General features: G+C 36.1%; 1 protein-coding gene across 1 annotated transcript; it reads right to left on the reverse strand.

Annotated features, from left to right (window-relative positions):
- Positions 1-13,547: 13,547 nt before the first annotated feature.
- Positions 13,548-15,182, reverse strand: LOC125861962 (serine/threonine-protein kinase AGC1-7-like). The gene is made up of 2 exons (XM_049541896.1): positions 14,707-15,182; positions 13,548-14,592 (listed from the first exon to the last, which is right to left on the reverse strand). Exons 1-2 carry the CDS (start codon positions 15,177-15,179, stop codon positions 13,713-13,715), a joined length of 1,353 nt encoding a protein of 450 aa, XP_049397853.1. The 5' UTR covers positions 15,180-15,182; the 3' UTR covers positions 13,548-13,712.
- Positions 15,183-17,742: the final 2,560 nt, after the last annotated feature.

Here is a 17,742-nt window from a genome sequence, read left to right on the forward strand (position 1 = left end):
TGGTGGAGTTTTTGAAATTCAAAATTTTTTTATCCCACTCCTCATCCGCTTTCCCCCCAAAAACAAACCTAATTTCCTTTTATATAAACCCCTTCCTTCTTCATTGTTTGGGGGTTGGGATAAAAAAATTGCGAAAAGGAGAAAATTATTGGCAGAAAACAGTGAGAAAAATACAAAAAGAAAACTGAAATTCATCAAGCATAGGCAAGAAAAGATCAAAGTAGATATTAGAACGATAGTGTCTATATCACTGAGTTTCCAGATCTTCTATTTGGAATTCAAGTTTCCCCCGTAGCTCCACTGTTGGTGGTGGTATAGTTCCCTTCTAGCTTGTCATTCTCGTCTCAGTCTCGCTGCCTCAAAAAAGGTATACAACCTCGCTCTATTTTATGGTCTTTCTTAATTTGAGTTTTGTTTGTTTGCTTAGTTGACTATATTGTTTTGATAGTTCATTTGGAATAGGAATTTACTCGTGGGATTGAAACTTTGGTAGTTTGTTTGTCGAACATTCCAGATATTTTAGATTTTTGTTCATTATTTGGTTCTAAGTGTGTAAGTTTGTAATAGTTCAAAGTTCAATAGATTCATTTTCAACATGCTTCAACCTTATTGCATTTCTGTCTTGTTTCAGTTGTATTGCATCTCTCCCTTCCCGTTAGTCTAAGTTTATTTTTCTTTTGGTTCATTTTGTCATAGCTTAGATGAGTAATTTGAGAACTGCTGCTAGCAAACTGGTTCTATTTTTTTTTTATTTCATGTTTAGCTCAATTAAAATCAACTTTCATAAATAAGAATGGTGCATTAGTTTGCCATATAATGAATCAGTTCGGTTTAGTGGTAGCAAGTCTCAATATGTGAGTTGAAAGTTATATTATTTCTCTGTGGTTTGTTTGCTGCTATCAGATGTTTGCAAATGAGATTTGATCACAATCTTGTATCTTACTTCCTTTGTGATTGTTTCTATTGGCATCAGTCCATTTTTTGTATTATTTAAATGTATTTCATTTGCATAAGATTTTATTATTATTATGTTTACTTTATCTTATATTTATTTTCTCTTATTTTACCCTACTTAAGTTAGATACAGTGGGATGTCCTATGATTTGGTAATTTAAACTACCATTGTTAGCTTTGAATGAATTAGATTCTCATGTGTTTTTATTTTCTTCTCTCCATGTGACATCAATCTGAGTCCATTTTGAACTTTCCCTTGCATATCCTTGAGTTGTCTCGAGTCAGCCAACCAAAATCGATGAATAGGTTCCCTAAAGTTGACGTACATGTCTCGGAGCGGAAAAAAAAGGCTGGATATGCACGATTTACAACAATATACATGAATCGTATATGCTTTATATCGCATAAAAAATGGGCTAAAAGAGCCTTAGATTTTCAGCTTTTGTATTTTGTAATTATTGGTTCAAAAGCCCATTTATCTCGATCACTATTGTGTTAGTTTAGGACAGGTACTAAGTGTTGGGCCAAAGGTCCCAAAAAGCAGAAATTAGGCCCAAGTGTTGGTCTGGGCGAACAGAAAATCAAACCTGTGCCTGAACCTTCTCTCCCTCTTTATTTTATTTGTTTTCATATTTGTCTAATTGTTTATTTGCTAGTTAATTCTAAGGTTTTTCCGTAACTCAATTCCCCAAAAGACGAAATAACCATATCTTTAAAATCAAACAAGCATTTTATTTGGCTTTAACATAGCTAGTACTTTACTAATATTTATATTTCACCACCCTTTCCCTTTAAAAAACAAGTTCAAGTCTTAAGTTGTTATTTCTTCAAACAAAATATGCTTTTATTTTCAAATCGTTTAGCCACATAGTTGATTACCGGATAATCGCAGGTTAGCGAGCATTTCGGGTGCTGTCAAATCTTTTCCGAAATGCTAATATGAACCTCGAACCCCCTTTAATTATTTTTCATTAGATTTCTGTTTTAGTCTTTTGAAAAAAAAATAGTTTTCTTAATTTTTCTTTAGAAATTAAGTGGCGACTATAAAATCTATCGTTTCTTGTTTTTTAAATAAAACAATGATATCTGTGAGGAGATTAAATGGTTGTTACAATTATATCTGAAAGAACGAAATAATATTAAATTTTTACTATTTGTTTTTCTTTTTCTTAGAATATGATGTTACTCTATCATTTTATTTTAGGTATTTTAATTAAATCAGACATAACAATTTTAAAAGTAATGAAAATTTTGGTAAAAATGTGTATAATATATCTAGTATCATTGAATTTTATGGTCTTAAACATACCATATAAGTTATTGGAGTTAAAAAAGTTATGAAGAAAATGCTATTGGCACTAATATGTGATAAATTTAAATGGTTAAATCTAGCTTAAACCTTCATAAATAATCAATAGGTGTACTAATATTAAGCAATGTTTTTCAAGCTCAACAAAATCTTTTGCCCAATCGTGCCTTTCATGCCCTCTTTTATAAATGCAATTAAATTGTACTAATCACTTGATGGAAGAAGGGTGCACAAAGAATGAATAGAAAGATTGAAAATCTATTTGGATAGACACGTGGAATCGATTAAGCATTTTATTTAATAAATATAGAGCCAGAATGGTTGATTTTGTGTCTATTACATGATTTTTCTCATGAGTTGAGACCGATCATTCAGATAGATGGGAGGAACTAATAAGCTCATATATTAATAATATCAATAGAATAGTTATCAAACAGAACAATAACCCTTACCGATCCATTATCAACAAGTAGCTTATGCTAGGTGAAATTAGTACAAAAAGTTGAAGATATACTTGTTAATGGTGAAATCCGAAAACAACTAGCGAGAGACAATCATAGTAAAATTTACAAAGTCATTTTCTGATGTAACTGAAATGCTAAATTTTATGAAATACGTAAACTCTAATTTCTACAGGATATTTGATGTTGATGGTCTAGTAATCCATTGTTCTACCTTAGCTTTGGGAGATATTAGGAAGGATTTGGAATGAGATATTGATTCAAACGGAAAAAAATGATAGTCTTTGTTTCATTTTCTTGATACAGAAATAGCATTAGAGGAGGTACTGTTACAAGCATTTGGAGGTGGCTTACTAGTTGCTTTGACATTTAATTTTTTTGGTTTCTGTTAGTATTATCTTGATGAACAATTGATTAACCTTAATTTAATCATTTAATTTTTTCTCTTTCCTACTTCATGTCTATACGCAGTTGGTTGATAATGGCTATTCTTGATGCTCTCTCCACTCTTTTCTTGTCTTCGCCATCAACATCAACAATATATTCTATCGGGCTTGTAAATATATATGCATTTTGTTGAATTCTAGGTGTTTTGATGATTCTCACAAATGCAGGGACCCGATCCCTGGTAGAGTGCTCTCGTCAAGATTCAAAATGGTGTACAACTGTCTAAAAGCTGTCACATATGATATGGTTGGTGCATAGCTTTTCAGATAAGCAAGCTCTTAGCCAATAGCCAATGATGTCATCCCTAGAGTTTTGTGTCCATTTGATATAGTCTCTTCTCACAAGACACAAATCAAGATTTGGCTGAAAATTCATAAGCTTACAAAGAGAAGGCCATCTTCAAGGAAGAACACTGCTCATACTCAACAAGGGACCTGATAGATTGCTGAAGAGTCTTTGTTGCATTTTAAGCTTTGTGTCTTATGTGCTTACATTGTAAATCTACTCCTAAGTTATAAAGGATAGTAGATCATTTGATTGTCTAAGTCCTTAGTTTGAGTCGTGCTAACTAGAGTTAGTTGATGTGTGATGCAACAAAGGTGCTGCTTGTTTATGCTTTTATCTTTGGGATCTAATAGAGGACTTGATCTCATGTGAGAATGGTGCTCTTGTACGAGAAAAGGACAACTGGAAAAAGTACTCTGCACACTCCGCTATCTATAGGATGTGGTGCGCGTCTGGTGTAGTGTGGCAGGGTCATTGGCTAATAGTATTGCTTCTAGGGTTTTGTGTCCATCATATATAAGCTTCATATCAATGGACACAACCTTAGTTTTTGGCATCCTGAAAGTTTGAAAAGAGAAAAAGCCATTCTCTCCAGAAATATTCTTCTCAAGAACAACAAGGGACCTGATAGAGTTGTCATTGTTCTTAGTTGTTGTAGGTTTATATTTCTATGCTTATTCTTGTAGATCTATTCCTGTGTTATAAAGGAATCAAATCAGTTTGTGTTTTCAAGATTGATTCGGAGTTGGTGGCTAGAGTTAGTCTTGTTGGGTTCTTGAAGTCTAGATCAACTAGAGTTAGTTGGTTTAGTCGGCAACATAGCTATTGCTTTGAATCTTGTTCGTAATAGAGCTGTTACAGTGAGGGGGAAGGGATTTAAAGTTAGATTCCTAAGTTGCAAGAGTTTGTAATATGAAACTTTGCTTTGTTTAAGTAAAATGGAGTTTGGGTTGATCCTATGAGTACAAGTCATGGTTTTCACCGCCCTTGAGAAAGGGGGTTTCCACGTAAAATCTGTGTGCCTGATTTACTTTGAGTTATTTATTTTCCGCACTTTTATTCTGTTTGGGGACCTGTTTCTGTGATCACTGGTGGACGCATACATTCCAACACATTTGAAGTATAATAGGTGAAATTTATGGGACTTATGCCGCCGTCTTATAATCTTTTCTTCTCTGAAATCTTAATAGGTCTTCTTTCTTTATAGTTAACAAGCATGATATATTTGAGACGCGTGAGAGATGTTTGGATGCCACGTAAGCAAAAAAGGTGTACCAAATTACAAAAAATAGCTCGGGGGAATGGGGGATAATAGGACCTTAGTTTAGTTAAGGTGTGTCTCTAAGGTTTCGGTCATAGTCTAGGGGGTACTTGTGCCTTATCCCTTTAGTTATTCCTTTCATAGAAGATTACTATGGTACAAATACGATATTCTTGCTAGAGTTGCATTAATCAAATGTTTAGTTTATTTCTTTACATCTTAATGTTCTTGATTGTGGCTGTTCTTGTGCAAATTTGAGTGTCGGTTGTGATCAATGCCGATGACTTGAATAGTGCTCTTAATTGAACGAAATGAATGTGCGGCTACGATGAGGCAAACTAAGTTACATAGGCAATATGTGAACTTTTAGCATCTCGTTGTGACTAGCCGATTGTCGATTGAGTCTCTTGTAATGAACATTGCACGCTAGCTAGAAAGTGTGGAGTCTTGTTTGATTTTGGTACCAATGCCTTGTGTGGTGAGGTTCTTGAACATTATATTTGATGACACCTAGAACTTGCCCTGTTAGTCCGATTGATTGAGTGGAGCGAACAATTGAAATGATCTTAGGCAAGAATTTTGAAGAGTGAGCCAAATTTGACAATACCTCTTTGTGGCCAACCTTGTGAGATGTGTGACCCTTGCTTGGCACCTTTTGAGCCTATCATTTTCTTGGAAGAAACTTCAACAACTTTGACCTCTTTATCCATGCGCTCATAATCTTCATGAAGTTTTGGTTTGTTTGAATAGCCAACTTAGGCCAGGTGTGGTGAAAAAGAAGGAAAGTCAAGAAGTGTGAATAACTCCCCCTTTGATGGATTGTATTGAAAAAGATGGAACCCCTCCATATAAAAAAAAAGAGAAAGAAAAAGAAAAAGAAATAACAAAGACTGAAAAAGAGCAAGAATTGTGAAATAAAGTGTATGAACATTGTAAAAAATGGGATATCTAGTGATTTATTTCTTGTTGAATAATGGGGTGGAGTTTGTACATGTTTGAATGTAAAAGAGAAGGAGAAAGAGTGATTTTCAGGCCATACTTCATGAAGGTAGAAGCCACTAAGCCTAAATGACCATACCTTTGCATTCAGTCCCGTTACAAGCCTTAAAAAGACCTTTCTGATCTTTAGTGAGATGAAACGAATGTTGGTTGGAAAATAAGGGTAAGCCTATGGGTGGAGTCATGCATGCGTTCATCTTTTTGAGTGTGAGAGTTGTATGTGATTTCGAGACTTTAAATTGTTGAAGAATTTTGTGTGAATGTGGAATCATCTTTGTTGTGAAGGTATTTGAGTACCTTTGTTGAGCTTGAACTTAAGTATCCTTGATAATGGTGAATCACAATTTAAATCTTTGAGTGCACAATAGAGCATTGTATGTGTAGTTTGAACCTTTTGTGTGCATTCATGTTGAGTCTTATGCAACACTATTTGATATATCGTTATTGAACTGCTGATCTTAAGTTTACTTGAGGACAAACAAAAGTTTAAGTTTGGATGCTGATGAGTCCGAGATTTGAACTCATCTAGGGCTTTGTTTTGATAGTTTTAGTATCCTCAAATGCCTAATTTATGTTATAAACTGATGTTAAAGCATTGATTTTCAGGTATATAAGTTACAGAGCAAGGCAAGGACACTACTAGGCAAAAAGGTGCAAAACAAGCTGAAGAAGTGGAGAAAAGCGATTTCGGTGATCGCTGCGTCGCTAACGGAGAGTGGTGTTATTGAATTCTCTTTTTGAAGTGGGTTTGTGATTTTATTGTGTTATAGTTGAACCCATTTACTGTTTGTTCTTGTTTCTTGTCTTTTTGGACAGATGACAAAATGAGTGTCAACAGAAGCAATGCAATGGCCAATCCAAAAAATGTAGCTTGAATTGGTATCTCGCCATTTTGATTAACGTTTCAAGCACACCTCATCCAATTCTAGGTGCAAACGATCGTTAATTAGTATAAAACCTAACTAAGAGTTGGGGTCGAACCCACAGGGAGCGGTACGTGTTCAAATTCAGTTATGAAGTACAAATGTGGTCTAATTAGTTATAGGAATAGAAATTATCAAAAAAGACATGTAAACAAGTCTAAGGGGATGACAACGAATGTCAGATGAGGGGGTTTGGATTGTCAATTATCAGCTACAACACAATCAAACATGGAGGAAATAATAATATAAAGAGGAATTCTTGGGATGTGATCGATTATCAGCTAATTATGCAATATGGGTAATTGGCATTTAACAACAATTTGCTGAAACACTGTGGGTAGGCTAGGCTAGGCTATAAGTGCAATAAATTTCTCTCGAACAACTATTACGAATCAATGTGATTTCTTTCAAACATCAACAAGCTTTGCAAAATAAGAACAAACCACACATTAATTGGTCTACTCTCTCGATCTAGATAGGTAGAATTGAGGTTAGGATTTACTCTTTCGAGCTAAACCCATATCAACCTAATAACTACAATTATCAATTGAAAGCTTTGATTCTAAAACCTCTTTCTCAAGCAAGCCCACAATTCTAAGCTTAAATTGCATTTGCAACAACAATTCTTAGATTAAAACACAAAAATAAACTAAATCCACATTAAAACAACAAAATAATTATTAAACAACAATACCCATAAGTAAATTAAGCAAATAATCACATGATCGCACCCCAAGAATTTGGGTTTTAGCCAAATATCATAATAATAGAGACACGATTACCAAATACATTCGCCAATGATCTGGGTAAAAGTTCCCAAGTCTTTACAATGGTCTAAAATAGTTGAGTTCAAAAACCAAGTCAAAATCCTCAAAACTCTACAATAAGAACTGAAAACTTGGAGAAAACTCTAACTCTAGAATGGGAACTGTAATATCTGGGAGAGAACTGAGTGAGAACTTGGGAACTAGTCGGGACCCCACAAAATTCCTTTTAAAATCCAATTTATAGTTTTCCAAAATTTAGCCTAAAAGTCCAATCGGCAAATTAAGTCGGGCTCGCTGAGTGGTTCAACGATCCACCCTTTGCTGCCTTCCATCGCCATTTTGCATTGGTCATCAGCCTCCCAGGTCCTATAACTTTGGGCGATCCAACTTGTTGTCACGGAGTGGATCCATTTTTGTCGCCAACTTGGTTTCTTCTCCCCAGGGCTGGTACACTGGAACTTTAGGCGGGATAAAGAGCCACTCAGCGGTTCACCGAGTGGTTTTGGTGATCACCAGGATCACTTTTCTCCACTTCTTCAACTTGTTTTGCTCCTTTTTGCCTAGTAGTGTCCTTTCCTTGCTCCGTAACTTATATACCTGAAAATCAATGATTTAACATCAGTTTATAGCATAAATTAGGCATTTGAGGACTAAAACTATCAAAACAAAGCCCTAAATGAGTCCAAATCTCGAACTCATCAGTTCTTAAGTTATTTCAGTTACTTTTATTATTAATGTCAACTAGTTATGAGTAGCTAAATATCATAACTAGGGTTATAGAATCTATAACAGGGATAAGTATAATGGATTTTCACATTAAAATCTTCGCATGAAGGGGTGATCATTGTGTATTAAATTTTTTTCATACAAATTGTTTTTTTAATACAAACACTAAGAACTCACTTGTATTTTGTTTTGCTTGAAAAAAGAAGTTAAGATTATAAAAAATGATCATTAACATGGATTTGGGGCAACCAACTTCATCTAATAGTTTGAACTAGAGAGCTGATAGTTAACTTGAGTCATGTGATGATGATCAAATTAATTCAACACCAAGTGCCGGAATAAGGTGAAATTATTCTAATTGGTTGAGAAACTTTGGAAGACAAATAGATTCGTCAATTTTGCGCAATGAACACACATGAATGAGTTGATAGTGAATTATCTATTTGAATTCCAATATCTAGAAACCATAACTCAATTTGTCTTTAATTCTTGATAAAAACATCAAAATATAATTTAGATAATAATTCCCATATAAAACCCCATTTGAAATAGTAGTCATTAGATTGGATTTCATTAGCAAATTATAAGTTCTCGCACCACACTCTTTAAGGAATTCGAACCCAACCTTGTTGGATTACTATATATTGATAATGATTGCTTTATTCTCATTTGAGTGTGTGGTTTGGGTGACATCAACATTTTGGCTCCGTTACCCAGGAGTGTGTAGTGACCCTCTAGTTCATTTCAGTGTTTATGCCTTCTGTTTATCGTCTAGAGCGTTCCTATAGTGACCCCAATTCAGTTATGACTTGTTGGGACTGACAGATCGATCACATGGTCGTTCGTTTGTTTTTATGCGGGTTTCTATGTTTGGAGATTTTGTACCTTGAACGCTTATTTTTTATCAATTGTTTAGGAATATGACCTTAGAATCCAATTCTGACTATTCCATCAGCTCTGGAAGGGTCATATTAGGCTAGTAGCATGGTCAGTACAACTCTAAGGCTTTTAGTGCGAGTCTGTACAATTAGGTGTTTTAACTTTCAAGTTAAGGCGTAAGTTTGACCTTGGTCAATATTCATGGTAAACATGCTCGAATAAGAAATCTATCAGTGTGGTTCGATCTGAAATGTTGAATTTGGTCTATAACGGCCCTTCATGTGGATCTCGAGGCTTCCGAGCTGATTTTGAGCCCTCTTATGGATTTTTACTTAAAACAAAGTTTCAGAGTGGGACCCAATTTTTACCAAGATTACCTCGTATGAGAAGTTTGACTGCTCTATTGAGTCCAGAATATCAAATTTGGTAGAGTATCATATCTCTTTTGCTTGCACGGGGTTTCGAACAAATTTGGAACTCATCGTCAGAGATCTAAAGTGTGCCCAAAACCAGATGATGTATATTAGATGGTGCAAACCGATTCATTCTTCACGTTCGAGGACCTTGGTTCATGTTCATGGAGTCTAAGAGAGTTGGTCCCCGCATTCGCAAGGTCCAGGACGCGTTCGCGAAGGGTTAGGCCACTTGGCCTTCGCGTTCGCGGGGACCCGTCTACGATCACGGGACCCTGGTTTCTCTTGCCTGCACATTCATGGGATCCTTGCCACATTTGCGAATGTCAAACTTCTTGTGCTCTGCGATCGCAGACCCTCTAGGGAGTATTTCTGTTTGGTCTTTTATTTAAAGACCAGACGCGATAACAAGTTAGAGTCTAAACTTCAAAAGACAATTTCTCTCTCATTTTATCTCGGAATTGGGTAATTTGAAGTCTTGTGCATCCGAAATTGTCAAGGCTACACTGTTGTGTGATCGGAGATTGGTGGGAATCCTCCATTTGAGATGAAAATTCATTTTAGTAGGCTTCCTTAGCCTATTTTCTTTACTTCTAATTGTGATTATTTGCATGTTGCTTGTTGTTGACTGTTCTGAGCCCCAGATTGTGTTCTATTCTGGAACACAAGTTTGCACGTGTTGTTTAGGACTCTTTGATGGATTCAATTCCGTAAATTCTGACTTAGGTGCAACAATTCTCGTTTGACTCCGAAATTGGTCTGTTTCTGTTTTATGTGCTTTTGGTATTGAAATGGTCGTATTGATGTTGTGATCCTATTTTTGATATCATGAAAGCGTTGCGAGGCCATTCGAAATGGAAAATCTCTAGCATTATGATTTGGAGCACCCATGGTCGGCCTAAAGGTAGGCTACGACTTTTCCTCTCTTTGATTGAGTTTCATTGCGTAAATTAAGGTTGATTGGAGTGAATTGGGGGTGGGTACGTAGTTGTTTTTAATTTCTTTTCTTAGATACTATGTTTATGCTTTATTGATCTTATTTTCGGGTGTAGTACCATGTTAGTTGAGGTTATATGTTTACCTTTGTTTTGTGAATTGGCTTATTTGTTGTTATTTTGATATACATGAGCATGTTTGGCCTTAGTCTAGTATTAGGCTACTGTTGACTTAGGCTTGCGACTTTAGTGGTCATTAGGCCTGGTTTCTTCTTTGACATCGTTTCAGACTTAACTCTCTGTAGATTAGAGTAGCAGACTTAAGACTGATAGAATGAGCCTTTGTTTAGGCGTTATTGGAGCTTCGTAGACCTTCTATTTACTCTCCCTATTTTCGCAGCCCCGTTAAGATTCAGGAGGTTTCGTGCTTCACTTGATGACTTGGGATTTGGAGTGCTGCACGCTTGGATCCTTGTTTTGATTTCGTGTGAGTGGATATTGTTCCACGATGGTATAGTTGTTTGATTGTCATGAGGTCCTCTTTGGAGTCGACGTGCCCCAGGTTTACTCTTTCTAGTTGGGCGACTGACGTCCCTAGGAGTTTACTACTGGCTGGGCGGCCTAGATTGTGATATTTACCCCTCCCCCCCCGAGTTACTCCTTCTAGCTAGATGGCTAACGCCCCTAGGAGTTTACTGGTTTGCTGGGTGGCCCCATTTATTGGCTACTTACGGTTCGAGGTCGTTTCTTGGGTTCGAGTCCCGAGTTGCTCTTATTGGATTTGGACTTATGGCACTTCTCTTGTGTAAACTTAGCTATTATGTGTACTTATCAAGCTTATGGGGGTCCGTTCAGATTTTATTTAGCTTGCGAATGAGTGTACCTTCTAGGCTTATAGGGGTCTAGTTAGGTTTTGTTTAGTTGTACATAGATTTACTTTTGGTTCTCTCGTGTTCTTTCTTTCAAATTCCATTTGGACCTTTGATTGTGTCAAGATTCTATTTTTTCATATTGTCTTTACCCTTCCTGCTTAGTCGGCCTATGATGCCTACTAAGTACCTTTGTTTTGGTAGTCATGCTACACTCTGCATTTGTTTTGTGATGCAGGTCCCAATACCAGCTACCATCGGTGATCGTTTGTGCCAACAACAATTTTAAGATCGGAGACGAGGGTGAACACTTGGTGTGCTGGACTTGCTTGTCTTCTTCTGTATATTGTATATCTAGTCTTTTGCTTTTAAGACAACTTGTTTTTGGTCCACTTTTGAGACTTGTAATCTTTGATTAGCTCAACTTTGTACTCGTGAATTCCAAGTTCTAGGAGGTATCTTTTTGTATATAATTTTGGTTTGCTTCCGCTTATGTCTTGTTTTGTTGTTATAGTATGATTTCTTCTTATTTCTACCCTTATACTCATTACTTGTCGTTCTAGGTTACGGGTTGGCTTACTTACTTGGGGGTTATAGTAGGTGCCATCATGACTCGAGGAATCGGGTCATGACAGAGTGAGGTTTAGAGATTACAGTTTGTAGGAATTCATCAAGTGATTATTGTTTCATAAATTACTCTAGTTGTTGTTTTTGTCTATCGTAGGTTTTGCCTTAATGTATGCCCTATACAAGGAGTAAATGATCTCCCTTAGTTCCACTTGATCCAAAAATTGACTGCACATTCAAGCATCTAAGGCTGAACTTCACTATGACTGGGGAGGAAAATAAGAGGGCAGTGCAGCAACTACTGCACAAGTGGGCCTTGCTGGGGCCATTCGACCTCCACCGCTGCGGGCAATGCCAATTTCAATATCACCAGCACGATGTTGCACTTATTGGGCCTTAAAGGATTGTTTGGTGCTCTGCCACTGAAAGTTTCGAACAAATATCCAAAAGACTAAGGTGTGTCTAGCATACAACATCCAAGTATCTCTCAAGAAGGTATACACTTGAGGTTGTTTCCATTCTCTCTGATAGACGAAGCAACTATATGGTTAGGAGAGCTACTAGAAGCATTCATGTCTACATGCGCAGAGCTCAGAGCAATACTTTTGAAGAGATTCTTTCCTCCAAGCACATGTATTCAACTCAAGAATGAGATAAACAATTTCAGATAGTCGCACGAGAGGCATTATATGAGGCCTGAGTAAGCTTTAAAAAGAAGGTAAAGATGGATGAATATAACTTCGGGATAAGGTGCAGATACCCCACTAGACTATGACTGAAATATCAGAAACACACCTTAACTAAACTAAGATCCTATTACCCCCTACATGGCACACTTCGTAACTCCACGTAGTTGAGGAGCATGGGAGATATTTGGATGCCACGTAAGCCAAAAAGGTGTACAAAATTACCAAAAAAATGGGTTCATGGAGGTAATAGGACCTTGGTTTAGTTAAAATGTATCTCTGGGATTTCGATCATAATTTGAGGGGTACTTGTACCTTATCTCTATAACTTCCTTGGAGAAGTTAGTGATTTAAATAAAAACTTCACAATACAATTAAAAAGAGAGGTACAACCAGTTTAAAGTGAGTAAGAAATGCTCTTGTTTTTTGAAATGTGAAACAAGAAAAAAGAAAAACATTTAGTTTGTGGAATAGAACTCCAATTTCAAGAGAGTCGAAATCGGCTTGGAGCAAATTTTCAACACATGTTCTATGACTTTTAACTGCTTAAAGCAATTAGTTTTAATTCCAATCACAATTCTTTTGCTGATATCGCGAATTAGGCTCCGTCTCACCTTCTATTCATGGCAACAAGCGAAGAATAATCGTGTCCCTTCTCTGGTTTCTAGGCTGCCCGGATGAGTTGAGCTGCAATAGAGACGCCTTGGTGTGATCGCGACACTACTCAATTTAAGGCACTTTGGCCTCTTATCATATTCTATGTGCATCCAACTTAATTACCAACACTCAGTAAGAACCATTCCTAAATTCCATCCTTCCTAACATCCACATCTCGTGAGACGATCTCAACATTTACAGGAAAAATCAATCAAAAATGTGTATTATTACTCTAACGGGATGGATTACTAAACAATCAAAATGTAAGTCAAATGAATATCTTACAATTCAGGTAAAGCAAAACACTCTCATATGAAATGAAAAGAATGGAGTATCACAGAATTATATTCACAATTAACCAGCAGCAGTTAACACTAAAACTTCAGTCAAGGAAATTAAAATACTTCGTCCGAAAGTGCTTCAAGTTGCTTTCTTCTAGGAGCACTTGGAAGTTACACTGTTATGCAGTTCTACACAATAAACACACTGCATGAACATACTTCAAGATGATACAAAGTTGGTTAGAAGCCATTCGATTTATACTTCAAAGTTTTGTACTAACTTAAATCCGCTCCTAGAAGTACTCAAAGTCGATATACGAAGAATCATTTGAAGTGTTTTTGCTTTTATCATGACTTTCAGTATCTGGCATCTTCTTATCTGAACAAGGAGCTGATGCTTCTTTACTAGCGTACTGAGCAAAGTCGACAGGTTCAGGTATAGAGGGGGGAACAGCACTTCTCACCAAAGCCCAATTAACGCCCTCGAAGAAGGGGTGCTGTTTTATCTCAGTAGCACCTCTCTTATATGCAATTCTCTTGTGTGGTTCCTTCACGAGGAGGCCTCGTATAAGATCACGTGCAATAGCACTTACTTGCGGAGTTTCTGGGAATCTCAAAGGCTGTCCTACAACATTGAAGAGCGTGGCGCGATTTCCAGCACCTTTAAAAGGTGTTGTCCCATGCAGAAGTTCATACAAGAATATGCCAAAAGTCCACCAATCAACTGCACTACCATGTCCCTCTCCGCGAATTATCTCAGGGGCTAAGTATTCATGAGTGCCAACAAAGGACATGGAGCGCACATTAGTCGGCTCTGCCATAAGCTCAGGGAGTGATCCTCCCACAAAAAGCCCGAAATCTGATTTAGACTTGCGATTCTTTTTGGTAGGGAGAATGTTACGAGGGAAAAAAGTCGAGGGCTGAATACAACCTTGGACTGCATTGTCATTGTCTAAAATGCCGGATCCACTGCTAGGATTTCCTCCTCCTCCATGTACAGATGAAGACTTAACAAGCGTTGGATTGACAGAACAACGGAGAGATAAGTCGAAATCAGACAGCATTATATGACCCTCATCTCTCACTAGTACATTTTCTGGCTTAAGATCCCTGTAAACAATTCCTAGCATATGCAGATACTCAAGTGCCAACAACACCTCTGATGCGTAAAATCTGTAAAAATTATAGCAGCTCATTTGAGAGTTAAGAATATACAAATAAACAGGATGAATTATACTTATGAAATGTTTAAGCATCGAGTAGGATAAAGATCGTATAGGTACTAACCTAGACGCCTCCTCAGTGAAATGCTTATTGGGCTGTTTTTGACGGAGCGTATGGAGGTTGCCTCCACTGCAGAACTCCATGACTAAGCAATAGAACTTGTCAGTCTCGAAATGAGAATATAAGGTTGGCAAGAATGGGTGGTCAAGTAGACTAAGAATCTCGCGTTCTGTTTGTGCTCTGAGTAATTTATTTCGACTTGCAAGAGATCCTTTATCCATCACTTTCATTGCAAAGAAGGCATTTGTTCCCCTGAGTTCCACAAGGTACACACTTCCAATATCCCCATATCCAAGACGTTTCAATAACCGAAAATTGCTTAGATTAAGAGGAGGTCCACCTCTACCAGTAGCAGAATTAATCGCATCCCATCGAACATCACCACCAGTGTGTGGCTTCAGGGGTGTAGTACTACTCGAGCTACTCTCTGTGCTTTCACTAACTTTACTCGGATGAAATGTTTCTTCTAACGACATCGTGCTCATCTGCAAGTGTGCATTGCAAAAAATGTACTTAACACCACTACAACATTTCAACCAAATCTTATGGAATTTACAAAAAACTTCTCACTTAGCATTAAAATTAGAAGACGAACAATCGATCATCATCATACATGAAGTTTATACAATATTTAAACATATTGAATTTTCCTTTTTCTGATGACCATGGCGTCCACCAGCAACAAGTACCAAGTAAATTTGTCCACCAAAACTAGGACAAATGGGAAGAATCACCTGTTGTTTTTGTAAACCTATTGTATTTTAAAGATCCGCTTTTGTTGAAATGAAGTTGAACCAGAGCTAATTTTTTTTTTCAACAGAAATAAACAACAATCACTATTACTACGTCTCAATGCCAAAATAATTGAGATTAACTATATGAATCCGCTTAGAGCATGTTTCTCAATTTAAATAGAAATAACTGTTTTATATCTTCAAACTTATATAAGAATTTCTGCATATGATGAACTATAAATGTCAGGTAAAAATTGGGAATACGATACAGAGTAAAATTGACCTCAGGTAACTCTAAAGGTGTCGGCTTTGTCGACATTATTAAAATTTCAACCAAAGAACCTGAAAAATAAAAAAAAATTGATTCAGTAACGACGTCATGCAGCCAAATTCTATACATCAGATTACAAGTTTGATATTGTACAACAATGAAAAAAAGGATTTTTTTTCATAAAAACAGATCTCTTTTTGATTGAGATTAAATCATTTATCGAATCTGTGTCCTTTTAACGCTCATCACATAAAGATGAACGTGTTGATGGACCAAAATTCCGATTTCTTCAGCAATGTCGCAAGCATATGAGAGATAGAATTAAAACAGAGAATTATGTAAAAGAACGAAGCACGAACCAAAAGGATTGAAGATAATGTAACTTTCAATTAATCAAAATCTCGAATTCATTCATATCTGATAGGGTGATTTCCAAAAGCGTTTACAAAGATCTCTTCTGTAAGAAGCCTTTTGTTTTTATTTTCCCAAATGGAAATTGATAGTACCGGTAATAACATTTTCTTCTCTATTTTTTTGCTTAATTTTTTTTAAAAAGTTGTTTTATTCTTCTTCAAAATACATTTTAACGTAAAAAAAAAAGATTTGTATATATGTTATGGAAATTGGATGTTAAAATAGAAAGAAATGAGAACCAGTACAATGTTGTAACATAAAAGAAGGAGAAGCCTAAGAATAGCCGTTTATATCTGACATTATGTTGGGATGATTGGGCATGCATATGAATAGAGTTTATACAAAATTAAGTTGAGTAGAGTATATGCAATATGTGAGATAATTCACTCTAATCCACTTATTATTACATGTCAAATAAACAAATAAAATGATGACACGTACAGTGTTCCAAAAAATAAATTATCAAGTACTCATATATTACTATATCTATATAGATAAAAGTTGAATTACTAATATATTTTATTATTTTAAAAAAATTGTACATAAACAACCCTAAATCGAATGGATGTGTTTTTTTTTTTTTTTTTTTAAAAACCTAACTTAAAATTATTTTCTAGTGTAGTTTTAATGATTGTTACAACCATAACCCTTTTTAAAAAAGAATCGTTTTTTTTGTTTCTGCAAGAGTTCTTTCTTTTCTCTTACAACGGGAATCGACAACAACAACAAAAACCCCAAACTAATTCCATCGTTAAGTCTCGACTTTCACAACGCCGCTAGTTGTGAACAAGTAGAAACAACCAGACCACCCAATAGACCCCCAGTGCTCTTCCTTAGTGCCACCGGTCACCACCAAAATCCCAATCCAACAGAACTCAAAATCAACTCCAAACTACGACGAGATTGTGAACAACCAAGAATCATGTCAACATTTTTTACTTCAATGGAAAGAGTAGAAGAGGTTGGAAAAAGGAAAAGGGTAAGGAAAATGAGAAAAAGTGATGAAGTGAGATTGTGGGTATGGAGACAGGGGAGAGTTGGGAAAATAGCCATTCTCAAGACTTAGTTAAGTCATAAGTCTTGAAAAATTAGTGGTATAACCACTAATTATGACATCATCCATGTGCCCTCGCTTTTTTTTTTTTTTTTGGGAAAAGGCTCAAATATGCCATTGAACTTTCAGAAAAGACTCATTTATGCCACCCGTTAAAAGTTTGGCTCATCTATGCCATTACCGTTTAAGAAAAGGCTCATTCATGCCATTATTTTTTAACGGTGATTTTGCAAAGCCATTTTTTACACGTGGCCAATTATAATTCGGCCACGTCATTATTATTTTTTATAATAAAAAATCAAAATTCATGAACAAACATTGAATTAAAATAACCCACCCAAATTTAAATCCCTATAACCCATCAGTAACCCAATTTTCATTCACTTTTAATCTAAAAACCCTAACTAAGAAAAGAAGTTTCTTTCACTTATATAAGGACGACCAACTCCTTCTCCTTCTCCGACAAATTTACTGATCTTTCTTCAATTAGTTTATTTTCTAACAATGTCTGAGGGGTCGAATGTCTCTTCTAGTTCAAAGAGGAGGTGTTATTGTGGACTTGAAGT

This window comes from Solanum stenotomum, chromosome 4, assembly GCF_019186545.1.
Source record: "Solanum stenotomum isolate F172 chromosome 4, ASM1918654v1, whole genome shotgun sequence".
Taxonomy (NCBI): domain Eukaryota; kingdom Viridiplantae; phylum Streptophyta; class Magnoliopsida; order Solanales; family Solanaceae; genus Solanum; species Solanum stenotomum.

What these genes read in the sequence shown, in the direction of transcription:
- LOC125861962 (XM_049541896.1), bottom strand. Translation starts at nt 15,179, where the DNA reads ATGTCGTTAGAAGAAACATTTCATCCGAGTAAAGTTAGTGAAAGCACA. An exon ending in TTCACTGAGGAGGCGTCTAG is followed by an intron (nt 14,593 to 14,706) that starts GTTAGTACCTAT and finishes TAATTTTTACAG; the next exon opens with ATTTTACGCATCAGAGGTGT.